The sequence below is a fragment of the Gopherus flavomarginatus genome, chromosome 10 (assembly GCF_025201925.1).
Source record: "Gopherus flavomarginatus isolate rGopFla2 chromosome 10, rGopFla2.mat.asm, whole genome shotgun sequence".
NCBI classification, from domain to species: Eukaryota; Metazoa; Chordata; order Testudines; family Testudinidae; genus Gopherus; species Gopherus flavomarginatus.
In genome coordinates this window covers 29,568,254-29,594,295 of record NC_066626.1, presented here as the reverse complement: position 1 = coordinate 29,594,295, position 26,042 = coordinate 29,568,254, and the positions used below count along the sequence as shown (strand labels likewise).

The 26,042-nt window shown below is 46.5% G+C and overlaps 2 protein-coding genes across 5 annotated transcripts in view; one reads left to right on the top strand and one right to left on the bottom strand.

Annotated features, from left to right (window-relative positions):
* STAT4 (signal transducer and activator of transcription 4) overlaps positions 1 to 16,509 on the bottom strand; it is a 67,541-nt gene extending 51,032 nt beyond the window's left edge. For all 4 annotated transcript variants that reach the window (XR_007776508.1, XM_050969512.1, XM_050969513.1 and 1 more), the window contains exons 1-3: positions 16,443 to 16,509; positions 9,987 to 10,115; positions 8,943 to 9,087 (exon numbers count right to left, since the gene is read on the bottom strand). Coding sequence is in view for 3 of the 4 variants with exons in the window: in XM_050969512.1 (XP_050825469.1) it covers positions 8,943 to 9,087; positions 9,987 to 10,114 (273 nt within the window). In the remaining variant the exon portion in view is untranslated. The remainder of the gene's footprint in view (positions 1 to 8,942; positions 9,088 to 9,986; positions 10,116 to 16,442) is intronic.
* A 186-nt stretch (positions 16,510 to 16,695) lies between these two features.
* Positions 16,696 to 26,042, top strand: part of MYO1B (myosin IB) — a 264,196-nt gene continuing 254,849 nt past the window's right edge. Inside the window, exon 1 of the mRNA XM_050969467.1 lies at positions 16,696 to 16,717. The gene's annotated coding sequence lies outside the window, so the exon portion shown is untranslated. The remainder of the gene's footprint in view (positions 16,718 to 26,042) is intronic.

Below are 26,042 nucleotides of genomic sequence, written 5' to 3'. Positions count from 1 at the left end.
CTTCTAGGCTTAATACCTCAACATCACACTGTTGTCATAGCAACAACAAAAACTGTATTTGTGACTAATCTGGTTTTCTTCCCTCCAACTGATTTCTTTATGCATGAACAATTACTGTAGCTGCATAGTTTTATTTTTTTCCCTTTCTTCCCTTCATCTGTTCACAGAACTCCTATTCATGTGAATGGGAGTTCTATGGATGGATGTACGGAAAATAAGACCTTTCATAAGTAAACCTGCTGTAATAGTGTCCACCCAAGATCATAGCAATGACAGGCCAACCTCATTTCTGTAGCTTTCACTTTCTTGAATCTAATTTACTGAATATAGAAATAAAAAACAAAATAAATAACAATGTCCAATGTTTTAGCCTAAAACTTTGACGTACATAGTGCCAGTCATGCAGAGAAATCCTCACGCAATTTATAGACAAATTTATATCAGATTAATACCTAGAAATGGTATCTCAGCTAAGTAGTGGATAGAGGAGTAAATGATAGACACATGTACTAAAGAAGGAGCTGGTAGCAACTTTAAAGTTGACCAGTTATCACACCCTATTTTCAGTGGTTTATAATTCAGCCAGATTTTAACCGTTCCGACATAAGTTTTCCATGCTTGCTCTCTGCTTCAAGCTGCTTTTTAAATTTTTTTTAAATACTTTCTGCTATATTGGCTATTTCTGAGAATTAAGTTAATAAAAATTGGTAGTTTTTCCTAATGTTACAAGACTAGAGTCTTGTACAGGAATTGTTTTTAGTATTATCTAACTTGAAATAAATAACAAATGAAATGCTTTTTCAGCTGTTTCATTGATGTCTAATATTTTCGTGGTTTAGAGCAGGAACTTGAAATTTGATTGAAGGTGGTGTGGGGGAGGGATGTGGGGGAGGGATGAACTGTTCTAAAAGTATACAGATGTCTTTTGCTGTTTCCATGAAAATCCATCAGATCTGAAAATAATCATTTACACTTTCTTTGCAGAGCTTGTTAAAGGTTTGCTGCTAAAATCTCTGAATGTTCCATCTGCACTGCGCCTGCTCAAGCCCCACTGGCCATCCAACTAAATTGAGCACGTTTCGCTACTCTACTTTCCTGTCATCTGCACTGAGCATACTCAAAACCTGAAGCCCAGATGGGATGTAGCAGCAGCATTGCTCTGACCAAGGAAGGAGTGCTGGACTGGAAGCAGGGGTGGCTCTAGACATTTCGCCTCCCCAAGCAGTGTGCTCTGCTGGTCGCTGGGAGGGCAGCAGGCAGCTCCGGTGAACCTTCTGCAGGCGTGCCTGCGGAGGTCCGCTGGTCCCGCAGCTTTGGTGGACCACCGAATCTGCGGACCAGCGGACCCTCCACAGGCATGCCTGCGGGAGGTCCACCAGAGTCGCCTGCCGCCCTCCCGGCGACCGGCAGAGCACCCCCCATGGCATGCTGCCCCAAGCACGCACTTGGTGTGCTGGGGCCTGGAGCCACCCCTGACTGGAAGGAGACCATGATTTATAGTGTCAGCTCTTCTACTAACTGGTTTTAATAATTCAGTGCGCTTCACAACTTTTATTACTGAGCAAGGTCTCATACCTCTAGCTTAGGAGGCAGGCATCTCCCACATATTACTGATTGGAAAACTGAGAGATTGCACAAAGACAGTTCAGGAAGAGCTGTGAATAGAAATCTGTTTTGAGTATGGGAGACGCATACTCATTGATAGCCATACTGCCTTTCAGACTGAATGTGCCAAATCTATATGTTTGGCTGAGATATCTGTAACCATTACACCCAACTTCCCTCCACAGCCAGGAACAAACGTATCTGCAGAGATATGTTTGTAAAAGATGATACAGTAACTCCTCACTTAACGTTGCAGTTATGTTCCTGAAAAATGCAACTTTAAGTGAAACGATGTTAAACGAATCCAACTGTCCCATAAGATTTAATGTAAATGCGGGGGTTAGGTTGCAAGGAAGTTTTGGGGGGCAGACAAAAAGCATTATACTGTATACTGTACAGTACTGTACTGTGATTGGAAAGTGCCCTGGCTTATCCCACACAGGCACAGCCCGCTGCTGGCAAGGACACTAGGAAGCACCTTTGCAGCAGCAGCAGCTTCCCCGGAGAACAGGCTCAGATTTTGCTGGGAATGCTCAAGGCCTGCCTCTTCCCATCCCTGCTCCACTCCAGGCCTACCTCTTCCCACCCCCACTCCACCTCCTCTCCGGAGCATGCCACATCCCTCCCCCCCAAAATCCTAGGCAGTGCTTAGGACTTTCTGGGAGGGAGGAGGAGGAGCGGGGAAGCGCTGCATCTCCGCTACTCTCCCTCCCTCCCAGAAAGTCCTAAGCCCCGCCAAACAGCTGTTTGGTGGTGGGGGAAGTGCTGGGAGGGAGGACAAGGAGGCAGAGAAGCGGAACTTGTGCAATGCTCCCTCATAAAGTCCTGCTCTTCCACAGAATCTTACAAGCAGGCAGCCAAACAAGGTTATTACACAACTTTAAATGAGCATGTTCCCTAACTGAGCAGGGATGTAACGTTGAAACGTTAAGTGGGACAACATTAAACGAGGAGTTACTGTATTTTAGAGATGCTTCTTCATTAGGGACAGTATGTCATAGGAATTTAGAGACGTGCCCTGACAGTGGGGCCTGGGAACTCCCTATGGCTGTGTGCAGCCGTTCACCAGAGACGCTCTCCAGTTTGTTTTATGAAAGTTTTATTCCTCTCTCATTCACTGGTTTATTATTTAATGAATCCCAAGATCATTACAACCCCAACGCCCAATATTATTGTCATCTAGAAAATGGTTGTGCAAGGCACTGGTAACGTGTGTTGTGTCCCTTTGTAAAGGCTGGTCCACCCTAACGACTGTGGCAAGGCACCTTCTTGGTCTCACCAGCCTCAGCTGCTTTTAGCCTTGGGGAGACAGGCTTGGGAAAATAGTCCCTCTTGGTGGCACAGGGGAAGGCCGTTCCTTCTCTCCACCAATCTTTTTAGCTTGTTTTTCTCCCTTATGGGAGGGAATGCAGCCTCCCCTCCTGGTGAGGCTCGCTGCTCCTAACCTACTGGCAGCAGGACTCCGCATCCCCCCCCCTCCCTCCTTTTCCCCCTTCTCCCAACAGGGAAGGGTTTAAAAAGGTCTCAGGCAGCCCTTAGTTGGAATCAGCTGATCCTAATTGATCTCGGGTAACTCCCTCTCAGTCGATCCTAACTGAGTCGCTGGTAACCCCTTCTCAGCTGAACCTGATTGTCCTGTAGTTACCCCTCCTCAGTTGATAGGGAGCAGGACCGGCTCTAGGCACCAGTAAACCAAGCACGTGCTTGGGGTGGCACAATTTCAGGGGCAGCATTCCAGGTGTTTTTTGTTGTTTTTTTTCTTCAGCAGTTGCGCTCTTGGAGGTTTTTTGTTTTTGTTTTTGCATGCTTGGGGCAGCAAAAAACCTAGAGTCAGCCCTGATAAGGAGGAGGGCCTTTTACCCTTCTGGGACTGTTTTCTCCCTTCCCCGCCCCTCTCCTGCCTCCCCGCTGCAGCTATCTGTCCTGAGTTTAATTAATCATAAGTTATAATGTCGTGTGATAAAGATATCAAGATGTGTTTTTAAGTGTCCATTGGAAAATAGCATCTCCAGTAAATAGGGCTCTTCAGTACCAGATTGGTAAATTCAATGGATTGCTCTGCTTTCTTCCCTCTGAGTCTGTGAGCAGGTTCTCCTGTGTGGTCCTGGGAGCTGGGGACGCCTTTCACAGCTGTGTTTTGGCTCATGAGTACGTATGTTTCATTTATTGATAGAAGGAACTAGAGCACATTGGAATGTGTGTGTAAGACTCCTATTTGCTGAATGATCAGAGCAGGAGCTTTGTAAATTTCAATATCCTATTGCCCACTGCAAAAAACAGAACAGCTAAGTATGTAGGTATACAAGTGAGATGCATGCTGGACACCCACTACATTAACCAGTGAGCAAAGTCTGCTGTAGAGGTCACTAAGGAGTAGATCTACTAGGAGAATAGAGAGGAAAAAACATCCACAACATTTTTTTTCATTGCAACTTCAGTTCCACTAGTTCTTTTTGCAACTAATTCTACTCAGGAACATAGCGGTGACTGCTATGGACAGACTGCTTCAGCCTTTGTACTTGAAGACAAATTACAGCTTCCAGATCTGTCAAGCTTGATTAAGTGTTCTTTAAAGTTATAACAGAACTGTGCTTAAAATAATAAATAAGCTCCACTTTCAGATCATGTGTTGAGGTTGGGTAGCTTCTTGTTTGTGTGTGTGTGTGTGTGTGTGTGTGTGTGTGGTGTAGAGGGGAAGGAAGAGGAGTGAACTGAGAAATTTCAAAGAAATGTTGCACTAGAGAGAGCCAAGAGCAAGTCAGGTGGGCTATAACCTTCAGAGATAAATAAACCAACACTGTTCACACAGTCACCAAAAAGTAGAAGATCATGAATTACAAATATATTTTTCCTCTCTCATTAAGAGTCTAACCCCTCTCCGATTTAAGTCAATAGAAAGTCTCCCTACTTCTATAACCCATCCTTCCAACTGCCTGTTTTCCCCTGGCACTGGTGATGTGTTGGGACAGGAGGTGATACAGCCAGCATGTGCTGCAACACCAGAAGGGATTGCTGGAATAACAGCCATAGCTGTTGCAAGTTGGTATAAGTCAGAGGGGTTCTGTGTCTGTTCTTACTTGTGCCAGGGATCAGGGAAGTGCCCCTGCCATCCTTCTTCAGGTGTGCTAAGCAGAACTCTGGCACATCCAAGGATTTAGGCCCAGCCTAGAGCACAAATAGGTATGAGAAAAGATGCCAAGTTTGCTCTCCCACATGCGATTTGTATACTTTAGTATCTTTGGAATAGAGATTATCTCATTTTGTGTGTCCTGTACAGCTTTCAGTACGTTTTCAATGCTTGACAAATAATAAATGAGAACAAGAGCGCTGGCTGGTGACAGCTGTGGCAGTGGTTTTTCTACCTGCCCAACAGAACTAAACTGAGTGGAATTAGTTTTGATAACTGAAGATCCAGGGTGTGTATCAATAACTCTGGACCTTTGGAATTCTGCCCTGTAGCACATATTTAGGTTAAAGATGTAAGCAGAAATTATATTATACAAATTTCAAGGCCAGACAGGTAATACTTTAAATGAAATGTGTTTTTGTTACAGTTGGTTTATTTTTTAAAAAAGCGCCACCAGCTATTTGCTTTATCTATAGTACGGAACATTTCATGAAATCGGCTCTGCCCCTGCCAGTAGCAGTTATTGTGGAAATCAGGCTAGACTGCGGGTTTTACTATTAAAGGTCATAAAAGAAAAATCAGGAAAACGATCTAATAGTGAAAGTGCTATTAAATGTCTGGTGGTTGACATGTCTATTCTGAAACCATAGCAGTAGCTTGTTATCTAAAAAAATCAGTTCTTTGCTGTCATGATAAAACTGAGAAAGGCCAGCATTGTTACTAATAGAGAGAACTATTGCTCTTTTTCTCAGATGGAAATATTTTACCACAAAGGTCAGGACTGAGATCATTTTTTTAATAGGCAGAACAGTGTCTTGTCAAGAAAATCTGTAAACCTTTAGACCCCAAGTTCCTGAAGTCAATGGAACTACATGCAAGGACCTTTCTGCTTGGAGCAGAGTGCAGGACTGGAATCTTAATACCCAATCCTGCATAGGGATACAGAGAATTATTCAGTGTACACTCCCACTTGTGCTGCATTTCTTTTGAGAAAGCCAGCCATTGAGTGGGCTGAGCAGTGGTTGCCAAGCCGCTATGCAGCCTCTATCTGCTCATGGCTGTAGGGCAGGAAAAGGCAGACTCTGGGTCCATTATGCCTCCTGCTCTGGCCAATATATGCTGTTCAACTAGCATACAGAGGCTGCAGTGAAGCCACCAGAGGCTGGGGGAGAATACAACCCAGAAGAGGAACATAAGGCTCCTATGGTTGTTCTAATATATTCTGGTTACCACTTCAGGTCCTGGCCAGATCAGAATCCAGGTGCCAGAAAAGACGGTTCAGAGCCACCTTTGCCTCCCACTACTACTATGCATCTATGGCATTGCAGCTCCCACAAGGCACAGCACAGTATCTGTCCCAGCAGGGGTGACAGGACCTAAGGACATTTGTTCTTCCTTCTACACACCCACAAAAGACTGTTATCTTAATACACACATACATGTATACAAAAGTACACTGAAGACCTGAGTGCTCGTCCCAATCTGTCCTATATTCTACAGGTTATTTAGAGTGCACATCTGTTTAGAGCTGGTTACGTTTCTAGCATTTGGTAATAGTCTTTTTTTTATCAAATACATAGCACAGGGAAGAGGGGAACATTTAAAGAGCTAAACCAAATACCAAAACAAAGTCTGAATAAAAATACAGACAAATCTCTATAATCAAGCATCTGGTGCGGGTGACTGTATAAAATGCGTATCTGTTCAGCCTGCAAAATATTGTCAGGACTGTTCATCTCAACGCCATTGAAGGCATTCTTCCTGTATGTACGATTCTGCAGAGAGAATGCCTCTGGTAGAGTGATGTAGCAATACTTCCATCACGCTATGGCTGGGTGTCCTAGGACCAAGCCAATAACAATATGCTGGGCCTCTCTACAGAAGAAGCAGCAGTTAATAAATTTGTTTTAACTGTTTTGAAATTATGGATAACGTTGATATACAAACAAGGATGGAAACAAAAAAAGTGACCTTAATTTCAAGTTGCATGAAAATCACCTGAGAAAAATAGTGTTTGAATAATGCAAGAGGAAACATTGGTAGGAATGGAAATATTGTCAAGTTTCTAAGAGGCCATCACCAATAATGAATAAAGGGAACAAAGTAATTGGCAGTGTCATGTTAAGATTTTCCATTGCAGTACATATAATAAAGATAACCCTTTGCAAGAACTATAACAGTCATTGCAGTCCCAGTAGGAAACATGCCACCATCAAAGAAGGGAAAGAAACCTTTCATAAAACAGAGATATGTATCTGCTTTGTGCAGAAGGCACAACTGTAACAGGAAGTAAATCATTAACTAAATGCTATCATTTTCCCAGAATTCTTACCATAAACAAACATTTGACTATGTTTTACTAACCCAATCAATAAAAGAAAATATCACTGAGCAAAAGTTTGATGGAAAAACGTGTAAGCTTATCAAAAGAATCTTAGATACGTATCAAACTGAAGGTCTATATGCTATAGAACTGTAGCTTTTAACCTGTGGTATGCAGACCACTGGGGGTCCACAGATTATGTCTAAGATAACCAAAGGGGTCTGCATCTCCCTTTGAAATTTTTTAGGAGTCTGCAAATGAAAAAGGGTTTAAAATCACAGCTCTAGAGCTCATATCCAGTGCTGGCTGAAGTTGTTTACCTGTAAATAACTGTGCCTGAATTTTTGTGCTTGTAATGAATTGTATACTACTCCTGGGGGAATTCTGTGCCACTGCGCAATTCAGAATTTTGTAGAAATTAATGGGTTTTGTGCCTAATTTCCTTTCCCCTGCAGAAATGAGCTGCAGTGCTGTTGGCCACCACTAGGGGCCGCTGGACCCATCAGAGCCCAGCTCGCACATAGACACTGTGTGGGGAGAGGAGAGTACAGTACAAAGTTTCCAGCAGCTGCAGTAAGGTGACCAGATGTCCCAATTTTATAGGGACAGTCCTGATATTTGGGACTTTCTCTTATATAGGCCCCTATCACTCCCCACCCCCGTCCCGATTTTTCACATTTTCTATCTGGTCACCCTACCCTGCACGCCCTGAGGGACGGAGATGGTGGCGTGCAGGTAACTCCACAGAAGCCTGGCTGGGACCCAGCAACAGGATGTTTCTCCTTCTGGAACCCTGAACAGTAAAGGGACGGGGGTCTGGGCTGCGGAGGCCATGACTGGGCTCTGGAAGGGACTGGGTGGGTGTCTGGGCTGCGGGAGCAACGGTTGAGTTCTGAGAGGGTGGGGGATGGTGTCTGGCCTTCGGGGGGGCTACAGCTGGGCTCTGGGAGGAAGTGGGAGGTTATCTGGGCTGGGGGAGAGGAGGCAGAGAAACAGGAACTGGGTTTCAGAGTAGCAGCCGTGTTAATCTGTATCCGCAAAAAACAGGAGTACTTGTGGCACCTTAGAGACTAACAAATTTATTTGAGCATAAGCTTTTCAGGGCTACAGCCCACTTCATCGGATGCATAGAATGGAACATATAGTGAGGAGGTATATATACACATACAGAGAACATGAAAATGTGCGAGTTGTCCTACCAACTCTAAGAGGTTAATTAATTAAGAGAAAAAACTGGGTTGTCAGAGGTTTCTTTAATTTTCTACTCTTACAGGAATATTTGTGTGTGTCTGTATTGCTATAGACATACTTGCTATCGAGTATTTTGAAATAAATTACCAAAATAATTGAAACTGGCATGATTATGTAGTGTTATTTAGACAAATAAAATTTGCAAAATTTTAAAATATTGTGTGCATAATTTTCAATTTTTTTTGGCGCAGAATTCCCCCAGGAGTATGTATACACAACTATTCATAGTTAAATATCTACTTTTGTGCCCACAAATCAGGTAATTAGCCATTTTACTAATATTGCACCTATAATTAGCCAAGGTTGCAAAATGTCACTTGCAAAAACTGAGATTTGTCTGCATATCAAGACCTTGGGTCCCAGTTTCTGCTGTTACACTTGTGCAATCTCCACTGAAATCATATGTGTTACTCCATAAGTGTAACTAAGAACAGAATTTAACTATAAGTGTCAACTTAATTTTGCCTGGAGATAGTACGGTCTGATCTTTCCATAGTTGCTTAGATACTACAGTGATGAGCATAGTTTAAGAACATAAACAGAACTGAACTGAATTCAAGGATAGTTGGATTTTGCCTTAGAAATCAGTAAGACGGTACACATTTATCTAAAGGCAATCTGCAGTAATAATCTTACCTGAAGAAGTTTCCTGATTCTTTTCAGGTTGTGTATCAACAGGAGGTTCTTTTCTTGAGAAACCCGTTCTAACTGTTCATCCAATTGTATTAACAAATTCTGTAAGAGGATTGTTGCCATTGGTTCATTATTGGAAGCGGCCTCCCTATGCAACACAAAATTATTAACATGAAACAAGCATGTGACTCAACAAAAATGTCATGATATATGTCAAGTTATTTGCTAAGTAAGTTATAATCTGCATGTTGGTGAAAAATTCAGAAATAAAGGAAACAAGTAAAGACTTTTTTAAAAGGTAGTTTGCTTCTTGCAGTTTGGAGCAAAAGGATACATGAATCCGTTTCACACTACAAAATACAAACAAACAAAAAAACAACCTAAAACTAACTAACTGACATTTTTTCATGCAAAAAACTGTCATTACGTTAATATTCAAAAACAAATATATTTTGTATAGAGATGAGTCCAAACAAATATCTGTTCAAACACATCTAAAATTTGAGGCTGAAAGAGAGAAAATTGAGCTCTAAAAGATATAGGACAGCTCGAATGACTATGTATTATCTGATTATATTAAGCTTTAATTTTGTTTCTCTTCATTAAAGCTAGATGAAGCCATATTTCAATAAATGTGTGATAAAGAAAATTAATTCAGCTTTTTTATTTAAAAAATAATTCTTTAAAGAAGTATGCGGTATTTGATTTTATTAAAAATCAAAGCAAGAAAGAGATCCCTAAACACTAATTAGTGTTTTTATTATAAATCTGCCCCTGACAAATCAAATATATGCCATGGAAATCTGTAATTAGTAAAAGTGAAAACATTGGAAGTGCCAATGTTTCACTCACTCTGAATCTCTCAGATAAATAAAGGGCAACATGCTATGTGAATAAGATGGCCTTTAATATATAACTAAAGGCACACTTTTCTTGCAAAGCATGTTCCTGCACAGTTCACAAGCAAACATACTAGAAATCTGCCTGTATAAACCATAAAGTTTCCACAAATCAAACCTTAGTATATAGAAGAACATTTAATCCTACCAATCTTGGCTTTCTATCCACTGTGCTAGTAGATGTCGGACTTCCATGGGGAAGTTATCATCATAGAACTGGTCTACCTGCTCCAAAAACTTTATTTCCAACTGCTGGACTTGACTCCACTGAGACATACTATAAAAAAGGGTGAAATTGGTTTAATATTTAATATATAATCTTTAATACTACACAAGCACTCCATAGCAGGTGTATCATTTGTTTTCAGCATATGTTCTTCCTTTGTCACACAATTTCATAGTCCCTCCCACCCCTCATTTTTTCCACTTTCAAAGGGACTCTGTCCACCTGAAACAGTGAATTATTCAGTTAAAAATAAAAAAAGAGTAAACAGTAGTCTCAGGTATTATACCGATCTGGGTACCCAGCAGATTTCTGTGGTTTCACACCACCTTTTCCTTTTTTATTGGAAATGATTTTCTCTCCCTGGTTGCTGTATGAAAGACTCATAAAAGCAGATCATAAAAATATCAGACAGAATGGTGATTTTTCTTTTAACAGTATTTCCCTTTTCAGGAAAGTAGTTTACAAAGCCAGATATCGTCACTTACGAGACGACCAGTAAGCTGGCAGGAAGGTGCCCTCGTTGGTTTGATTCAAATCAGTCTGATTTTGTATTACACTTACCATTGTATTTCGTCTACTTCATCTGGTTGTAGAACTCCATCCTCTTCTCTATTGAGGTTGCTATATCCCACCCTAGTATGTTGAGTTATTGCTCTAGTACAGCGTTTCCCAAACTTGGGACACTGCTTGTTTAGGGAAAGCCCTTGGCGGGCCGGGCCGGTTTGTCTACCTGCTGCATCCGCAGGTTTGGCTGATCGCGGCTCCCACTGGCCACGGTTCACTGCTCCAGGCCAATGGGAGCTGCTGGAAACAGTGCGAGCCGAGGGACATACTGGCCGTCGCTTCCTGCAGCTCCCATTGGCTTGGAGCAGCGAACCGCGGCCAGTGGGAGCTGCCATCGGTCGGACCTGCAGATGGGCCAGGTAAACAAACCGGCCCGGACTGCCAGGGGCTTTCCCTACACAAGTGGCATCCCAAGTTTGGGAAACACTGCTCTAGTACATCTTAAACGGCTATAAACCTGTGTGCATGCTGGGTCCAAACCCAAGAATGGGAAGGCTACATAAGAAATAAAAGAAGAAATCGTAGGCATGACCAGGGCATCTACTGCCCCCCTCTGAAATTCATACCTAGACTAAACATCTCTATATCTATCTCACCTAAAAGGATTGTACCTTGGGGTTGCTTCAGATTGTAGTTGTATGTTTTTGGTAAACTTAGTACTGGAAAGAAAGCCAAATACAAAGAATAGGCCACCATCTGATGAGCTTGCATGGGGGTGAGGGACAGGCATTAGACCTGCATCGTCATTCCATACTCAGGCAAAACTGACATTAACTTCAGTACTTGAGTGTGGGCAGACTAGTGTGGAAGAAGTGGCCATCAGGAAGCTGGTTATACCTCTCTGATTCTCTGCCTTAATCCTGAGCACACATTAGAGTAGCTTAGAGGCTGCTCTAAAGTGCACCAGTTGGAATCATGTTCCAGCCAATGCTCCTGCCTACATCTCTCCCATTCTTCCCCACCAGCGACATACTTCCTACGCTGGGGACTGCAAAGATGGAGTGACAAAGGAACCCTATATCAGCTCAGTATCCCTAACATGGTCTCAGTGGTACAAAAGAGGGAGAGTGAGCCTGAGAATTTAGACCTTTATATTTATTTAATTTACATGTTTATGTTGTAAAAAGTCATTACTAATTAATGCTGCAGATATTTTGCATATTTCAGAGTAAAACAGAGAAGGGGAAAACACCCAAACAGCAAAAACGTTGCAATGACCTATAGCACCTTTATTATTATTACTATCTATTATTTGATGATGATATTACCTAAAATCCCCCATCTCTGCTTGGGACCTCTGACAGGGTGGATTGCCCTTTTTAGGCAGCCAGCCCTGTTCAGTCAGCCCTCTTGTGCTGTAATTAGCCCCATCTTAGCTAGAGGGGGTAGGGCTAATTGAGGTCAGGTGACAGTATGAGACACCTGGGCCTCACAAAAGGGCTGAGAAAACTCAGTTTGGAAGATGAATCACAGGGAGCTAGTAGGGTTTCTGTAGAAGGTTCTTAAATAGGGGGTGGAAGAGGGAATGAGATTGAGAAGGGATTCTAGGAAAGGACCCAGAGAGACTTAAAGGTAACCCACAAGCTGAATCTGGTGGGTGAGCTGAAGATGAGTCCAAGCAGTATGAAAGACCCTTTTGTTTGTGTGAGTTGCTATTTTGGGCTTTCTGTATCCTTGGAAGGATATACTGTTGACAGACAGGGCCAAAGAGGTGATCAGCAGGGGGGTTCCTGAGGTGAAAATCCCTCCACTGGCCCATTTGGGATGCTGGGGAAGGTACTGTGGTGAGTAGAACTGCTTATAGGGCCCCATTGTGCTACTTGCTGCACAAAAATTACAGCTTGTTGAAGTATTGATGGAAAAAGGGCTATGGAACTGTCAGTCTTTTGAGAAATGTAGATTTAATGGTTTTTTTTCCAATGTGAAAATTCAAAATGAAGCATTTTATTTTGAATTTTCATAATGTCAGACACAGTCTTAATAAACACTGAATATATGGCTTATTACAATAATCTGTAATCCTCTAACCCCCTTTTTTATCCTATGACTACAGGGTGTTGATGGGCCATTTCACCTAGAATGGCCCCTCAGACCTTATGCTAAACTACATCTCTTTGACCTTGCATTTAGCTGTTACAAGATATGTCTACACTGCCATTAAACACCAGGTGACTTGGGCTCACAGGCTTTGATTAAGGGGCTGTTTAATTGCAGTTTAGACATTTTGGCTTGAGCTAGAGGGTCCCAGAGCCTAGACTTCAGCCTGAGCCCAGACATTAAAACTAAACAGACCCTTAGCTCAAGCACTGTGAGCCCAAGTCTACTGGCATGGCCCAGCCATGGGTGTCTAAACTGCAGCGTAGACATACCCTGAGTATCTTTCCCAGACCTGAGGAAGAGCTCTGTGTAGCTCAAAAGCTTCTCTCTCTCACCAACAGAAGTTAGCCCAATAAAAGGGATCACCTCACCCAACTTGTGTCTAACTTTAAGAAAGCATTTTGTTTTAACTGAAAATGTAACAATTTTGCAGAACTTTATTTTTAGGTGACTTGTTGATATTTCCTTTTTTTTTTGGTCCCACTTTGTTTTGTTGAGTTATAGATAAAGCTAGTCACAAAACAGAACTTCCATTCTGTAGAAAATCCTGATATGTTTAAAACCCTAGTTCTGAATCTGAACAAATCAATTTTCCATAGACTCCAAATTCCAAAAAGTTAATTCTCAAGACTAAACAACTTGTTTTGATATCAAATCATTTTTTTTAGATGAGGTAAAAACATAGGGTATTTAATATAATTGTGATACTAAAATATTAATGTTAATGTCTAAATTAATCAAAACTACAAAGTTGTCATCTTGTCTAATTGAAATGAAACAGTTCCATGTCATCTAAACAAATTAAAAATAGCTTTTTAGATGCTTTAAAATTTACAACAGAAAATAAAAATACCTTTTATGGTTTGAGATTCTTATTCAAAAATGTTTTAGTGTTTGAACTTCCATCTTTAGTTTTCACTGAACCAAAGAAAAACATTGAAGAAACTGAAGTACTTTATGGGCATAATTGAGTCCTGTGGCCTTAATCAGGCAAAATTAAGGGAGGCCAATGGGAGTCTTTCCTTAGTAAAAAGAATGAGTAGTACTTGTGGCACCTTAGGGACTAACATTCATTTGAGCATAAGCTTTCATAGGCTAAAACCCACTTCATCGGATGCATGCAGTGGAAAATACAGTAGGATGAAGTGGATTTTAGCCCACAAAAGCTTATGCTAAAATTTGTTAGTCTCTAAGGTGCCACAAGTACTACTCATTCTTTTTGCTGATACAGGCTAACACAGCTACCACTCTGAAACCTGTTTCCTTAGTAAGTACTACATAATTTGGCCTTGTGATGTGTTATTGAGTGCTGTACATTAAGTCAATGAGAGTGCCTAAGTTTAAAAACAGATTAACAGCCAAATCCTGAGGTCTCTCTATAATTACTGATTTATCCTCTTCCAGATATAGTTATGAATATGGCAATTCTCTCCAAAAAAGCTTGTGAATATTTATGCATTATAATTATATGCAGATCTTATGCAGCGTTCATTTCTTCAGCATTACATTACAATTTATAAAAACTCTGCAACATCACTTGTAAACAACATCTTTCAATCTGCCTCCTTTTTACATTTTCTTTTCCACTAAATAGAAGAAGTGTTGCCAACTATTACTTTGTTTTCTGGAAATTGGGTATGAAAGCATTTCATTCCCTTTCTGCAGTTGTATTGGTAACTTTACACAGTTTGCATAACTGATTAGTGATGCATACAAAGAGCCAAATCCATGTGTTCCTTCCATACTGATGATGTCTTTTGCATAGGTAAAGACTGGTGGGTTTTTTCCTTTCTCTCTCACTCCATCCATCTATCCATCTTGAGGAACTTCTGTGGCTAAGCTTTAGAGGACATCAGACTAGATGATCACAATGGTCCCTTCTGGCCTTAGACACTCTGAATCTATTTTCAGTAGGAGTTTTGAGTGCAAAACTATAATAGAATTAAATGGCTTTTGGGAATCCCAGAATTTTAGATGGGCCAAGAACACCTAATAAAACCTTAACTAAGGACTACAGGATTTTGTCTGCAGTGTAAGCTTTTAAGTTTCTTTTACGTTCACCATTACTTGCCTGCATGACCCTTTGTACAATTGGGGCCTGTTTTGTAAATGTGAGAATTTTTTTAGCATATCCAGATCAAACAAAAACAATACATATTGTGGCATGCTTTCCATTTCACTTTTAGTCATAAGGCATAAATAGATTTGCCATGTTCATTTTTCTCTTGTGGTGAAACAAGCTGTAAGACAACTGGAAGCATAGACTTTTATTCAAATTCATACCAAAAAGTACTTTCCTTTTTTCCAGGAAAAATTAAAGTTAAAAAACTGAAAATATATAGTTAATTTAGATTCTTACTCCAAAGCATCTAATGCAGTATAAATAGCTGATATTGCAATGTAATAAACTATTTCTTAATGTTGCAATGTAACTTTCATATTACAGTTATGTTGTCAATAGTATATGCTATACAGTTTGGATGATCTGTTTCTGTAACCATATATAAATACATTCTAGAACAGTTAAATTGTACTTTAGGAAAGCATGAGGGCTTCAAAATGTGTATCTTCTGAAATTATCAAATTCCCACACAGAAGGTAAATGCAGAGGTGCTGGAACAATTTGTATAGGTGAGGTGCCAGAGCCACTGAGCCAAACTGTGAACACTCTTATTTTTATATATAATAAAAATAAAATGATGGAAATGACTTCAAGTGGGGGTGTGCAGAAGCACCCCTAGTTTTGGGACCTATGTCTAAATGTATCTGTTTAATTCTCAAAGCTCTATGCTGTTAAGAGGGACATTGTGCACAAGTGGGAAATCTTATAAAACAGTACCATAGCATCTACTTCTGTTCAGTTTCTTTCAGGAGTTAAATTAATGTGTTTTCAAAACACAAATGGCCTCTACCATTCTGTAGAACAAGATGATCTCTTAAGGCTATTTTGGCACTCTGCTCTAGGCAGTTTCCATGCAAATTTTGGGTTTCCGCATAGGCTTCCCGAAAATGACTACTTTCTGAACTTCCAACCACAGAGCTCACCCAGGGAAGGCTACCCCACTCCCCACAAAAGAGGGCCAGGACCCATATTCAGTGGGGGACATGAGCAAAGCAGCAGCTCTGCAGAGCCCCGAGGAATCAGCGTTCTGCGTACAGGTGGAACAAAGGCAAAGAGGGCAAACGTAACCCCCCGATAGAGCTAGTCTCTCTTCCATTTCCTGTCTGGCCTCGCTCCTCTGGTCCGTCCGCTCTTCTCTGCAGGTGCCCATGTAAGAAACTTCCCCTTCCCCTCCCGCGGTGCGGCGCTCACTGCCCCTCCCGCGCCTCTTCGGCCCTGGAGCTGCCGGGGCTGTGCAGCAGCCCGAGGGGCACGTGGTTCAAGCCGTGCCCACGCTGGGTGGCCCCAGAGAGCGCTGCGAGCGGGCCGTGCCTGGGAGCCCCCTGGGGCCCGGCTTCCCCGGCTTTTTCTGGGGACCGCATGCAGCCGGCGGCAGCTCGACGGGTGCGAAGAGCCGCCGCGTCGGCGCCCGCGTCGCTCTGCCCCCCCCCCGGGCCGGCTCGGCGCAGCTAGGCGAGGGGAGCCAAGCGGAGCCCCAGCAGAGCCTGAAGGGTGCGGTGCGGAGCGCTGAGCTCAGCTCAGCTCAGCTCAGCTCGGCCCCCTCCAGGTGCCCGCGAGCAAGCGGCAGCCCCCTCCCGCCCGCTGCTCCGACTTGCCTGTCCGAGGGGCGCCCCCAGGCAGGCTCCGCTCCGCTCCGCGGGTGGCGAGGCGCGCAGGCTGAGCTCCGCCGGGCGGCTGGCTGCCTGCCCCCGCCCGCTGCGCGCTTTATTCTGCACGCTGCCTCCTGGCTTTCCTGTGCGTCAGGGGGGAGTCCCCGGCCCGGCCTGCCCCGGAGACCGCCGCTCAGCCCGGGCCCGGGCCGCCTCACCCCGCCACTAGGGCCTCAGCCCTCCCCCGCCGTGTCCCCCCGGAGAAGAAACCCTGCGCCGTGGTGAGCTGAGCATTGGCCGCTAGAGGCTTGAATTGCACTAGGCGAACCAGCCCCAAGGGGCAGGTGGGGGCTGGCCCGGCTCATGGCCAGTGCCTGATCTGAGGGTTTCAGTGCTGCTGTTCCCACTGCATCCCAAGAGATGGATTTTTGGGGTCCTGCTTTCCTACCCAGCAACCTACTGCCGCTTGTTGGGCCAGCAGGGGTGACTTGGCCACGCATCGCCCTGCCCCCAGTGTTCCCGTTGCTTAGGCTTTGAGCATGATCAATGTCGATGGAACATTAGCAGAGCTTTAATTTTTTAATACAGGATTATTTTCTCTTTACGTTTTTATTTCAACCTTTATGTTTTGCACAGTTCAAAATGGCCTGGTTTTCCCTTTTTTGCCAGAGTCTCAAGTGACATTTTAAAATACCTTTTAACAAAATCATGTTAGATTGTGATTAACAACTTTGTTTGCCAAAAATGCTTGCTAACAATTCTAAATCCAATTTCAATATTTTTTTTAAAGTCAATACCTTTTCCAAAAATGGAAAATTAAGTTGACAATTATTTGTGACAAGTTTTGGTTTGGAGCGAGTGGGACAGTTTTCATCAGAGAAACAAAAAATGTTGACTGGCTTTCTTATAGCCCTATTATTGCTAAGTAGAGCCCTCTGACACCTGTCATATGCTTATCTCCTTACTAGTGTATAGAGTGACTATATGTCCTACTAAGATTCTCTTGCTTTTCAGTGAGTCAATATAGTTGGCGGCTCAATCTCTGGGCTGGCAAAAATGTCTTCCAACTTTCATAAAGTAAATACATGGTTAATAGGAGTTTAAAAGGCCAGGGGCACTTCCTTGTGAAGAATTTGTGCAGCAGATCGTGCTAGAACTGTGAAAATGTCCCTTTTTTGATGTGTGGAACTTTTAGAGCTAGTGATTATCATTATGTTTCTGATAGTGCCCAGGATGTGCTGCAAACGTCTTTCTAAACAAAAATAAGGCACAATTTAAGGAGTGGACAATTTTTAAGGTCAGACATATGAACAGGCACACCTTAGGTGGGTGGGTACAACACAAAAGTATCTCGAATTTTTTTTTCTGGATAAGCTCTGGATGGAAAAGAGTGGCTCTTCAATCATAGCAGTCGTGCTGCTAGCACAGTTCTCTGATATCTAAAAGCTGTGTATTGAGAAGAATTTTGATCTGATTCTCCAACATCACGTGTGGCAAGGTTTGTTTACACCTGTTGACATGGATATAAAATGATACCAAATCAGAACATTTTACATCCATTTTGTAAATGACTAGAGTTAGACAAAGATCAAGGCAGTGAGGAATCAGGATCCTAGGTCTGAGGCAGCGCAAACAGCTGGAATGCTGCCCTAATGTGGATTCCAAGGATTCTTGTGACTTATTATTTATTCCTTTATTTTATTATTCTCTGTATTATAGTAATACTTAGGACATCTCTATACTGCAGCTAGAAGTGTGCCTCTCAGACCGAGTGGACAGATAGGTGATAGCTCCGTTCAATCTAGTGGGCTAAAAATAGCAGTGTGATGGACTTGTGTCACAGGCAGCAGCTCAGGCTAACCACCTGAGTACAGCCCCAGAGGATCAGGCAGGCTTGTAAGCGGGTGGCTAGCCCATGCTGCCATCCATGCCATAGGAAGTCAACACTATTTTTTTTAGTGTGCTAGCTCTGCTCATGCTATTGTCTGTCTACCTGCACTCCCAGCTGCAGCACAGACATACCCCTGAAGGCGGCAACCAGGATGGGGACTCCATTGTCCTAGGCACTTACTCCAAGCATGGAGTATGAGATAGGACTGACACACCAGAGATTTGAAGTGGGACCATCCATAGCTAAAAACCTGAGCTGCTACAGAGCTAAGGACTCTGCAGTTAGAGGCTATAACAGTTCATGTCCTCTGATCAGCGCTGGGAAACATTTATAACACTTACTCATCTGTGGCTTACAATTGCACTGAATAGCAATTTTTGCACTGAAACTGACAAAAGAGGAATCCTTGGGCTTCACAAACCTACTGTAGCTGGCTTAGTGTGTTCCATTCTTCCCATGAAGGGACATTCTGGTGGCAATCCATGCACAAATGAAAGCAGCCACACATTGGAGCTGTAGTCATAGAAAAGGTGGGTATGGCTGCTGAAATGCAATGATATTTTTCAGAGAGTGGAGAGAGAATGTCATTGTTAGGAGAGGAGCAAGGAGAGCTGAGAAACTCTGAAGCATGAAGATTGCATACGATAACATTTAGGAAGCTGTAATACTCCAGCAGGTGTCAAGTGTGGGTGCAGCTGAACCAGTGCTGAATATCGGGTGTTAACTAGGACAAACTATGATCAGCACCATTTTGGTAACCATGGTTAAACCTGTTCGCTGTCAGCACTGCAGATTTTTACTATTGTGGGAAAAGGTTTAAATTTCTCTTAAACAAGTTTGTGAGCCCAGATCATTAACACAAATGCTGCAAAATTCCAGTGTATAGAATTGTGCACTCCAGTGTGGATTTTTGTAATGACTAAGCAATATTTTTTTTCAAATGCTGTAAAACTTTGTGTACCTCAAGATTTTCTCCATATTCTGAAGCCTGGGTGCAGTCCACTGCAAATTCACGTTTACTTAGCATGCCACAAATGAATGTTATGCATAAAAAGGGCCAAGAGCCTACATCTGTTTACTGAAGTCCAGCATGTCTGGCCACAAATCCCATTGACTTACTCATGCAAATAGTCTTTATCATCTTTTGGTGTTGGTTATGGCCTCAACCAGACATTCAGCTAATGCCATCTCCAACACCTTAACACCACCAAAAAAGATAAAGACAAGGGTTAACATCATCCAGAAGCTCCCTGGTATGTCCTGGGGATATGATGCATGCATGCTTTGAACAAGCCCTGGTTTTGCCAATGGTCGAGTATCGTGCCCCAGTTTGGTGCAACAGCTCCTTCCCACACCAGTCTCATTGACACACAGTTTCTGAGTGCAGCATTAATTTTAAGCAGCTCTCTCAAAGCAATAGCAATACCATGGCTTTCAGTTTTGGCAGGTGTTGCGCTAGCCAACATGAGGTGAGATGCTGCTGTGGTTCAGGAGTACAAGATCTTGGCTGCATCAAACCTGCCAATACACCAAGACCTCAGTTCACTGCCACTCTCCCGACTCAAACCATGCTGTGTTGGGAGGAAGGGGGAGCCTGTGTGCCGAGTCCTCGCTCCTTCCCCCTCCCTCCTTCCAAAACGCTGCAAGCCAGCTGATTGCACTGGGCAGGAAGGAGGTGGGAGGATCGAGGACTCGGTGCACCTCCACTCCCTCTCCTGCCAGCGGCAATCAGCTGGCTTGCGGCGTTTTGCGGGGGGGGGGGGGAGGAGCGAGGACTCAGTGCACAGGCTCCCCCCTCCCTCCTCTACTCAGCAATCAGCTGGCTTGGAATTTGGAAAGAGAGGAGGGAGAGGGGAGGAGCCAGGATGAAGTAAGCAAAGTAAAGGGGAAGGAGGTGAGCAGGAGAAGAGGTGGGTTAAGGGTGGAGGCTTGGGGGAAGGAGTGGAGGGGGCAGGCTGAAGGTTGTACTCCCCTGCCTCTGGTGCTAGCAGAGTAGGGGAAGCTGCCCTGAAACCTAACCCCCCTTTTTACATTAATTCTTATGGGGAAATTGGATTTGCTTAACATCGTTTCACTTAGTCACATTTTTCAGGAACACAACTACAACGTTAAGTGAGGAGTTACTGTATTTAAGCCCTATTGCAGGTGTCCTGCCTCTTTTTTTTTTTTTTTAAAGGGTCAAATTGTCCTGTATTTTCTGCTCCCCCTGCTGGTCAGTCAGTGGTCGGTCAGTGCAGCCCCAGCCGTGTCTTGTTTGTGGCTTGGCAGTGAGAGCATGTGGTGGCCTCAGGTCGGGTGGAGAGGCAGGAAGATGACACATCAAGTAGGACAAGAGGCAGCCCCATGTGTGAGGGGCTAGGGGTGTGTGTCGTCCCTCGCCATGTGAAATCTTAAGCAGGGGTTCTCGGGGTCTGCAAGTGCTTTCGAGGCAGGGGGGATTACTGGGAGCTGATGCTGAAACCCAGAGCCTGAGCCCCAGTGCCCTCCATGGGGCTGCAACCCTGATCCCTGGCACCCTCCACGGGGCTGAAGCAGGAGCCCTGGAGAGACTGAAGCCCCAATTCCCAGGTCCTGCCATGGGGCTGAAGCCAGAGCGGGGGTGGGGTGGGGAGTGAAGCTCTGATTCTCGACACCCACTCCAGAGCTGAAGCTGGAGCCACAGGGGGCCTGAAGCCCCATGTCACGGAGTCCCCGGGCGATGCTCTGGAACTGCTCCCCACCAAGCCAGGCAGGACTCTGGGGAGCCTCCTCTCCCTTGGAGCAGACTTGTTCAGGGCAAGAAGCTCACACGGCTTCACCTCCTGGGTCTCTCCTTGGAGCATTCAGCATCCTCTGCCCCTCCGTGTGCTTCCCACAGCGAGTCCACCCCAGCGGGGTCCTGGGGAAGCCACCGGGTTCTGCACCCCCACTTTGCAGTCAGACGTGACTCTCAGCCAGCCAGTAAAACAGAGGTTTATTCGATGACAGGAACAGGGTCTAAAACAGAGCTTGTAGATACAGCGAACCGGACCCCTCGGCCGGGTCCCTTCTGGGGGGCAGTGAGCCAGACCCCCAGGTCTGCCCTCCACCCTTGACCCCAGCCAGCTCCAGACTAACAACTCCTCCCAGCCCCTCCTCTCTCCTCAGCCCCCTTTCCCGGGCCAGGAGGTCACCTGATCTCTTTGTCTCCAACACCTTCAGCTGGCACCTTTGCAGAGGAGGGGCCCAGGCCATCAGTTGCTAGGAGACAGAGGGTCAGGCATTTAGGTGCACTGGCCCTTTGCTCTGCCAGATACTTAAGAACTGCCATGGGGACACTGAGGCACCAACACGGTACTCAGAGAAAACATTAAGAACTTTCCCAGTTCGTCACATCTCTCCCCCCTTCGAGACCGAACTGAGCGAGGTCACTCCTGCCAGTGACCTGGGGAAGTTCGAACCCACCAGCGTTCCCATGGATGCCCCAGCATCTCTCCCATTCCTCGGTGTGAGTTACACCAGGACAGTCCAGTCTCACGCCCTCCCTTAGGTCGGGTGTGCTTGATGGCACTTGCAGGCCGCATGCGGGAAGGTTTATGCGGCTTGAACCCTTTTGCTACCCCAATACCTCTGGGGTCCAAACTGGGACGGAGTCTTCTCCCAGCACTTAAGAGCCCCCATCTTGGCCTTGGCCAGCTCTGGGCTTGGGCAGCCGCTTCCCACTTTGTGGCCCAGACACAACACCTCTGCCGTCCCCCCTTACACTTTCCAGCTTTTAACATCAGTCCCACCTCCTTGAGGCAGCCCAGCCCCCTCTTCACCTGGGACACCTGTTCCTCCCAGGGCTGGCTAAAGATGCACATGTTATCAGTGTCTGCCAGGGCCAAGTTCTCCATCTCCCTCTGCTTGTCTAGAATCTCCCCAGGCCTAGGCATGGGGTAGGCATCGGACACTGTGATGGCTTTAAGCTTCTGATAGCCCCCATAAAACCAGATCTTCCTGTCTCCCTTGGGGATCAGCCCCATGGGTGAGGCCCATGGGCTGTAAAACGGCTGGATCCCATCTAAAGCCAGCATGTCCCTGACCTCTCTCTCCAGGTTCTGGGCTGCTTTCCCAGTGACTCTGAACGGGGAACACCTGATGGGGAGATTGGCTCCCACCTCAGGGAAGAGATCCCCCCGGGGGTCTTCCCCCTTCTCCATCCAATCCTCCCTCTTCAGGTCCAGGGGTCCCCTCACTCTCCTCCCATCCAGCAGCTCAAATGAGAAGAGCCCTGTGGATTCCTGGAGCACCACCAGCTGCCGCCCGATTCCCCCCAGTTCTACTTCCCCTTGGGGAGCCCATTCCCAGTACAGGAATCCCTCCTCCTGCAGGACTCTGTCCCTGCAGCCTTCCCCACGGAGGTTTGCAGCGCTGTGGCCAGCAAGTTCCCTCAGCTTCTCCAAGGAGGGATCCTTTTGCAGCTCGGTCTGGGATTCAGCAGCTGGGGCAGGGAGTGGGACCTGCTCCTTCTCGCTGGCTGGGCCTGGGGTCACAGCCCCCCTGAGCCCCGTCCCTGGTAGCTCCCTCCCTGCTGTGTAATCACTTCCCAGCAGCATGTCTGGACCAGGCAAACCTGTTTGGCAGCTGACCTGCCCTGCCTGGGTATCCCCCCACTCAGTTGGGGTCTCAGCTCCCCCCATGCTCAGCACTGCCCTTGCAGTTCCAGTGGGGGCAGGCAGCGAGCTCTCTGCTCTGGTCACAGCATCAGAGCCAGCGTGAGCCCCCTCTCCAGTGTGCAGGGAGGCGGGGAGCATCTCTCCCTCCCACTCAGCCTCAGGGGGCTGGTTATAGGTAGGCAGGTATCCTGAGCCCAGCAGCCTCTCCCCCCTGCCAGCCAGGTTATTTGCATTTTCACTGACCATTTCAATCCTAGCCAATTGGTTCCCTGGATTTGAATTCAAACCCTCGGCCGTTACCGGAGCGGGGCCTGGATCCTGTCCCATGGGGAGATAGTCACCCCCCAACAGGGCCTCCCAGCCGATATCCTGGAGAACCCCAACTACCAGCCAGCCCGACCCCTTCTGGGTCTGTACAGGGATCTGGGCCATAGGCAGGGCGAGGGGCTTCACCCCAGGGAACTTCACCCAGGTTCCACAGTCCCTCAGCATCTGGGGCTGCACCACCACAGTTCTCTCTGTCCCAGGGTCTTGCCCCCGCAGGCGTGTTTCCCCACTGACCCCTGGGCAGCCCCCTATGTCTCTCTGCTCCACCATCACCAGTCCACGCTGCTGCTGCTTCTCATGCAGCTTTCCCTCAGGCTCTTGCTCTCTCTCACGGTCCTCTCGCTCTCTCGGGCTCTGCTCCCATCCCATCCGTCTCCAATCTCCTGATGGGGAACCCAATCCTGAAGACCCTCGTCTGATTGGGGACCAGACTCCCGGGGATGCCTGGCTGATGCTCCAGCTGCTCTCAGATCCTCTTGTAGCCCCATCTGGGCCAGGAATCTGCTCCTCAGAGCGGTGCTTTTCCTCCAACTGCACGATTAACTGTGCCTTGGTGAACGTCCCCATGCGTAACCCTCTCTTTGTGCACAGGATCACAATGTCCTTCTCAAGGAGATGGTGATAGGCCATCACTTCACCGTTCCCAAGTGGCTTTGGACTCACAGGCCTGTGTGCTCTTGGCTCCCCCATGGTTTCCAGGAAGAACCCCTGGTGTGCCAGCCCTTCTCGTGATCACCACCTCTTTGCCAGGGTCGAGCTGCAGACTCCTCCGCCCCTGGGACTGCTCCTGCAATCCCCCGGGGAACCCTGCTACTGCAAAAATCCTTCTCTCTCCCAGGGTCGAGCGGCAAGCTCCTCCGCCCCTGAGACTGCTCGCTGCCATCCTCAGGGGAACCCCGTTACTCCAACAGTCCTTCTCGCTGGTCACACACTCCCAGAGGTTAACTGCTCCCTGAAACCATCCCTCTCTGAGCCTTCAGCATGCCTGGTCCTCATTATCCCTCCTCTGTTTTACTCCTCCCCAGTCACTTACTGCAAGCAGCGCCATTCACGGGGTGCAGTACGTCCCGCCGCTGCCACCAGTTGTCACGGAGTCCCCGGGCGATGCTCTGGAACTGCTCCCCACCAAGCCAGGCAGGACTTTGGGGAGCCTCCTCTCCCTTGGAGCAGACTTGTTCAGGGCAAGAAGCTCACACGGCTTCACCTCCTGGGTCTCTCCTTGGAGCATTCAGCATCCTCTGCCCCTCCGTGCGCTTCCCACAGCGAGTCCACCCCAGCGGGGTCCTGGGGAAGCCACCGGGTTCTGCACCCCCACTTTGCAGTCAGACGTGACTCTCAGCCAGCCAGTAAAACAGAGGTTTATTCGATGACAGGAACAGGGTCTAAAACAGAGCTTGTAGATACAGCGAACCGGACCCCTCGGCCGGGTCCATTCTGGGGGGCAGTGAGCCAGACCCCCAGGTCTGCCCTCCACCCTTGACCCCAGCCAGCTCCAGACTAACAACTCCTCCCAGCCCCTCCTCTCTCCTCAGCCCCTTTCCCGGGCCAGGAGGTCACCTGATCTCTTTGTCTCCAACACCTTCAGCTGGCACCTTTGCAGAGGAGGGGCCCAGGCCATCAGTTGCTAGGAGACAGAGGGTCAGGCATTTAGGTGCACTGGCCCTTTGCTCTGCCAGATACTTAAGAACTGCCATGGGGACACTGAGGCACCAACACAGTACTCAGAGAAAACATTAAGAACTTTCCCAGTTCGTCACACCCCAATTCCCAGTACCTGCCACAGGGCTCAAGCCAGAATTGTGGGGTGGGGGGGCTGAAGCCCTGATTCCTTGCGCCCGCCACGGGGCTGAATGCCTGAGCCCTGACGATCTCCGTGAGGCTGAAGGCAGGAGCCATGGGGCTGAATCTTGGATTCCCTGTGCTCTTCATGGGGCAGAAGCCCCCATAGCCCATGGGCAGAGTTGGGGGGCACTGGGAATGTTGCCACCCCAAACTGCAGTGAATGTGAAGGGGTGTCCTGCGGGCAGCTCCACACACCCCCAGACACCTCCTTCTCTCTCTACCCTCGAGGCAGTTTGTAGGTGGGAAGCTGGAGCCAGACAGTGCAGGGCAGCTGCTCCTCTGGCTGGTGCCTTGGAGCAGGCAGCCATGGTGTTCCCGCCTCTCCTGCTGGCTGCTGCTCACCTCCTAGCTACCTTTTCTCACATAGCTGGTAAGAGCAATAGGGGTGGGGCTGGCAGAGCCCTTAGGGAACAGGGACTGCTACCTGCACCCCTACCCCCCTCCCTGCATCCTGAACTACCTCCTGACCCCACACAGCCTCCAGCTATCCCCTTCCCTGCACCCTGAGCTGTTTTCAAACTTTTTGAGCTGAACCCCTCCCGCACACCTTTTGAGTTATAAGTTTTGGTTGTGCCTCCCCACCGTCACAACCAAGACAGGCGAAACACTGAGGTGAGTCAGGAGGTGAAGGTGGCACTGCCTCCCTGGACTTGCCATGTGGAGCTGGCTTGAGCCCTGCCTGTCCCTGCCAACCAAAATAGAAGTCATACTATGTCTATGCCCTAGTCCCCCCCCTTTCCCTGCTGGGCTCTGGAGTTTTTATAGCCTGTTGGGGTGACTACTTCATAGTTCTGATTGATTGCTGTTGAATATGAGCAATTTTACAAGGTGTTCCATATTCAACATAGGGAAATATGGTCACCCTACCCATTCCCAAGAGGGCTTTCAGCAGTTGGGAATAGCCAGCCAAAGTGGTGCAGCTCTCCAGTC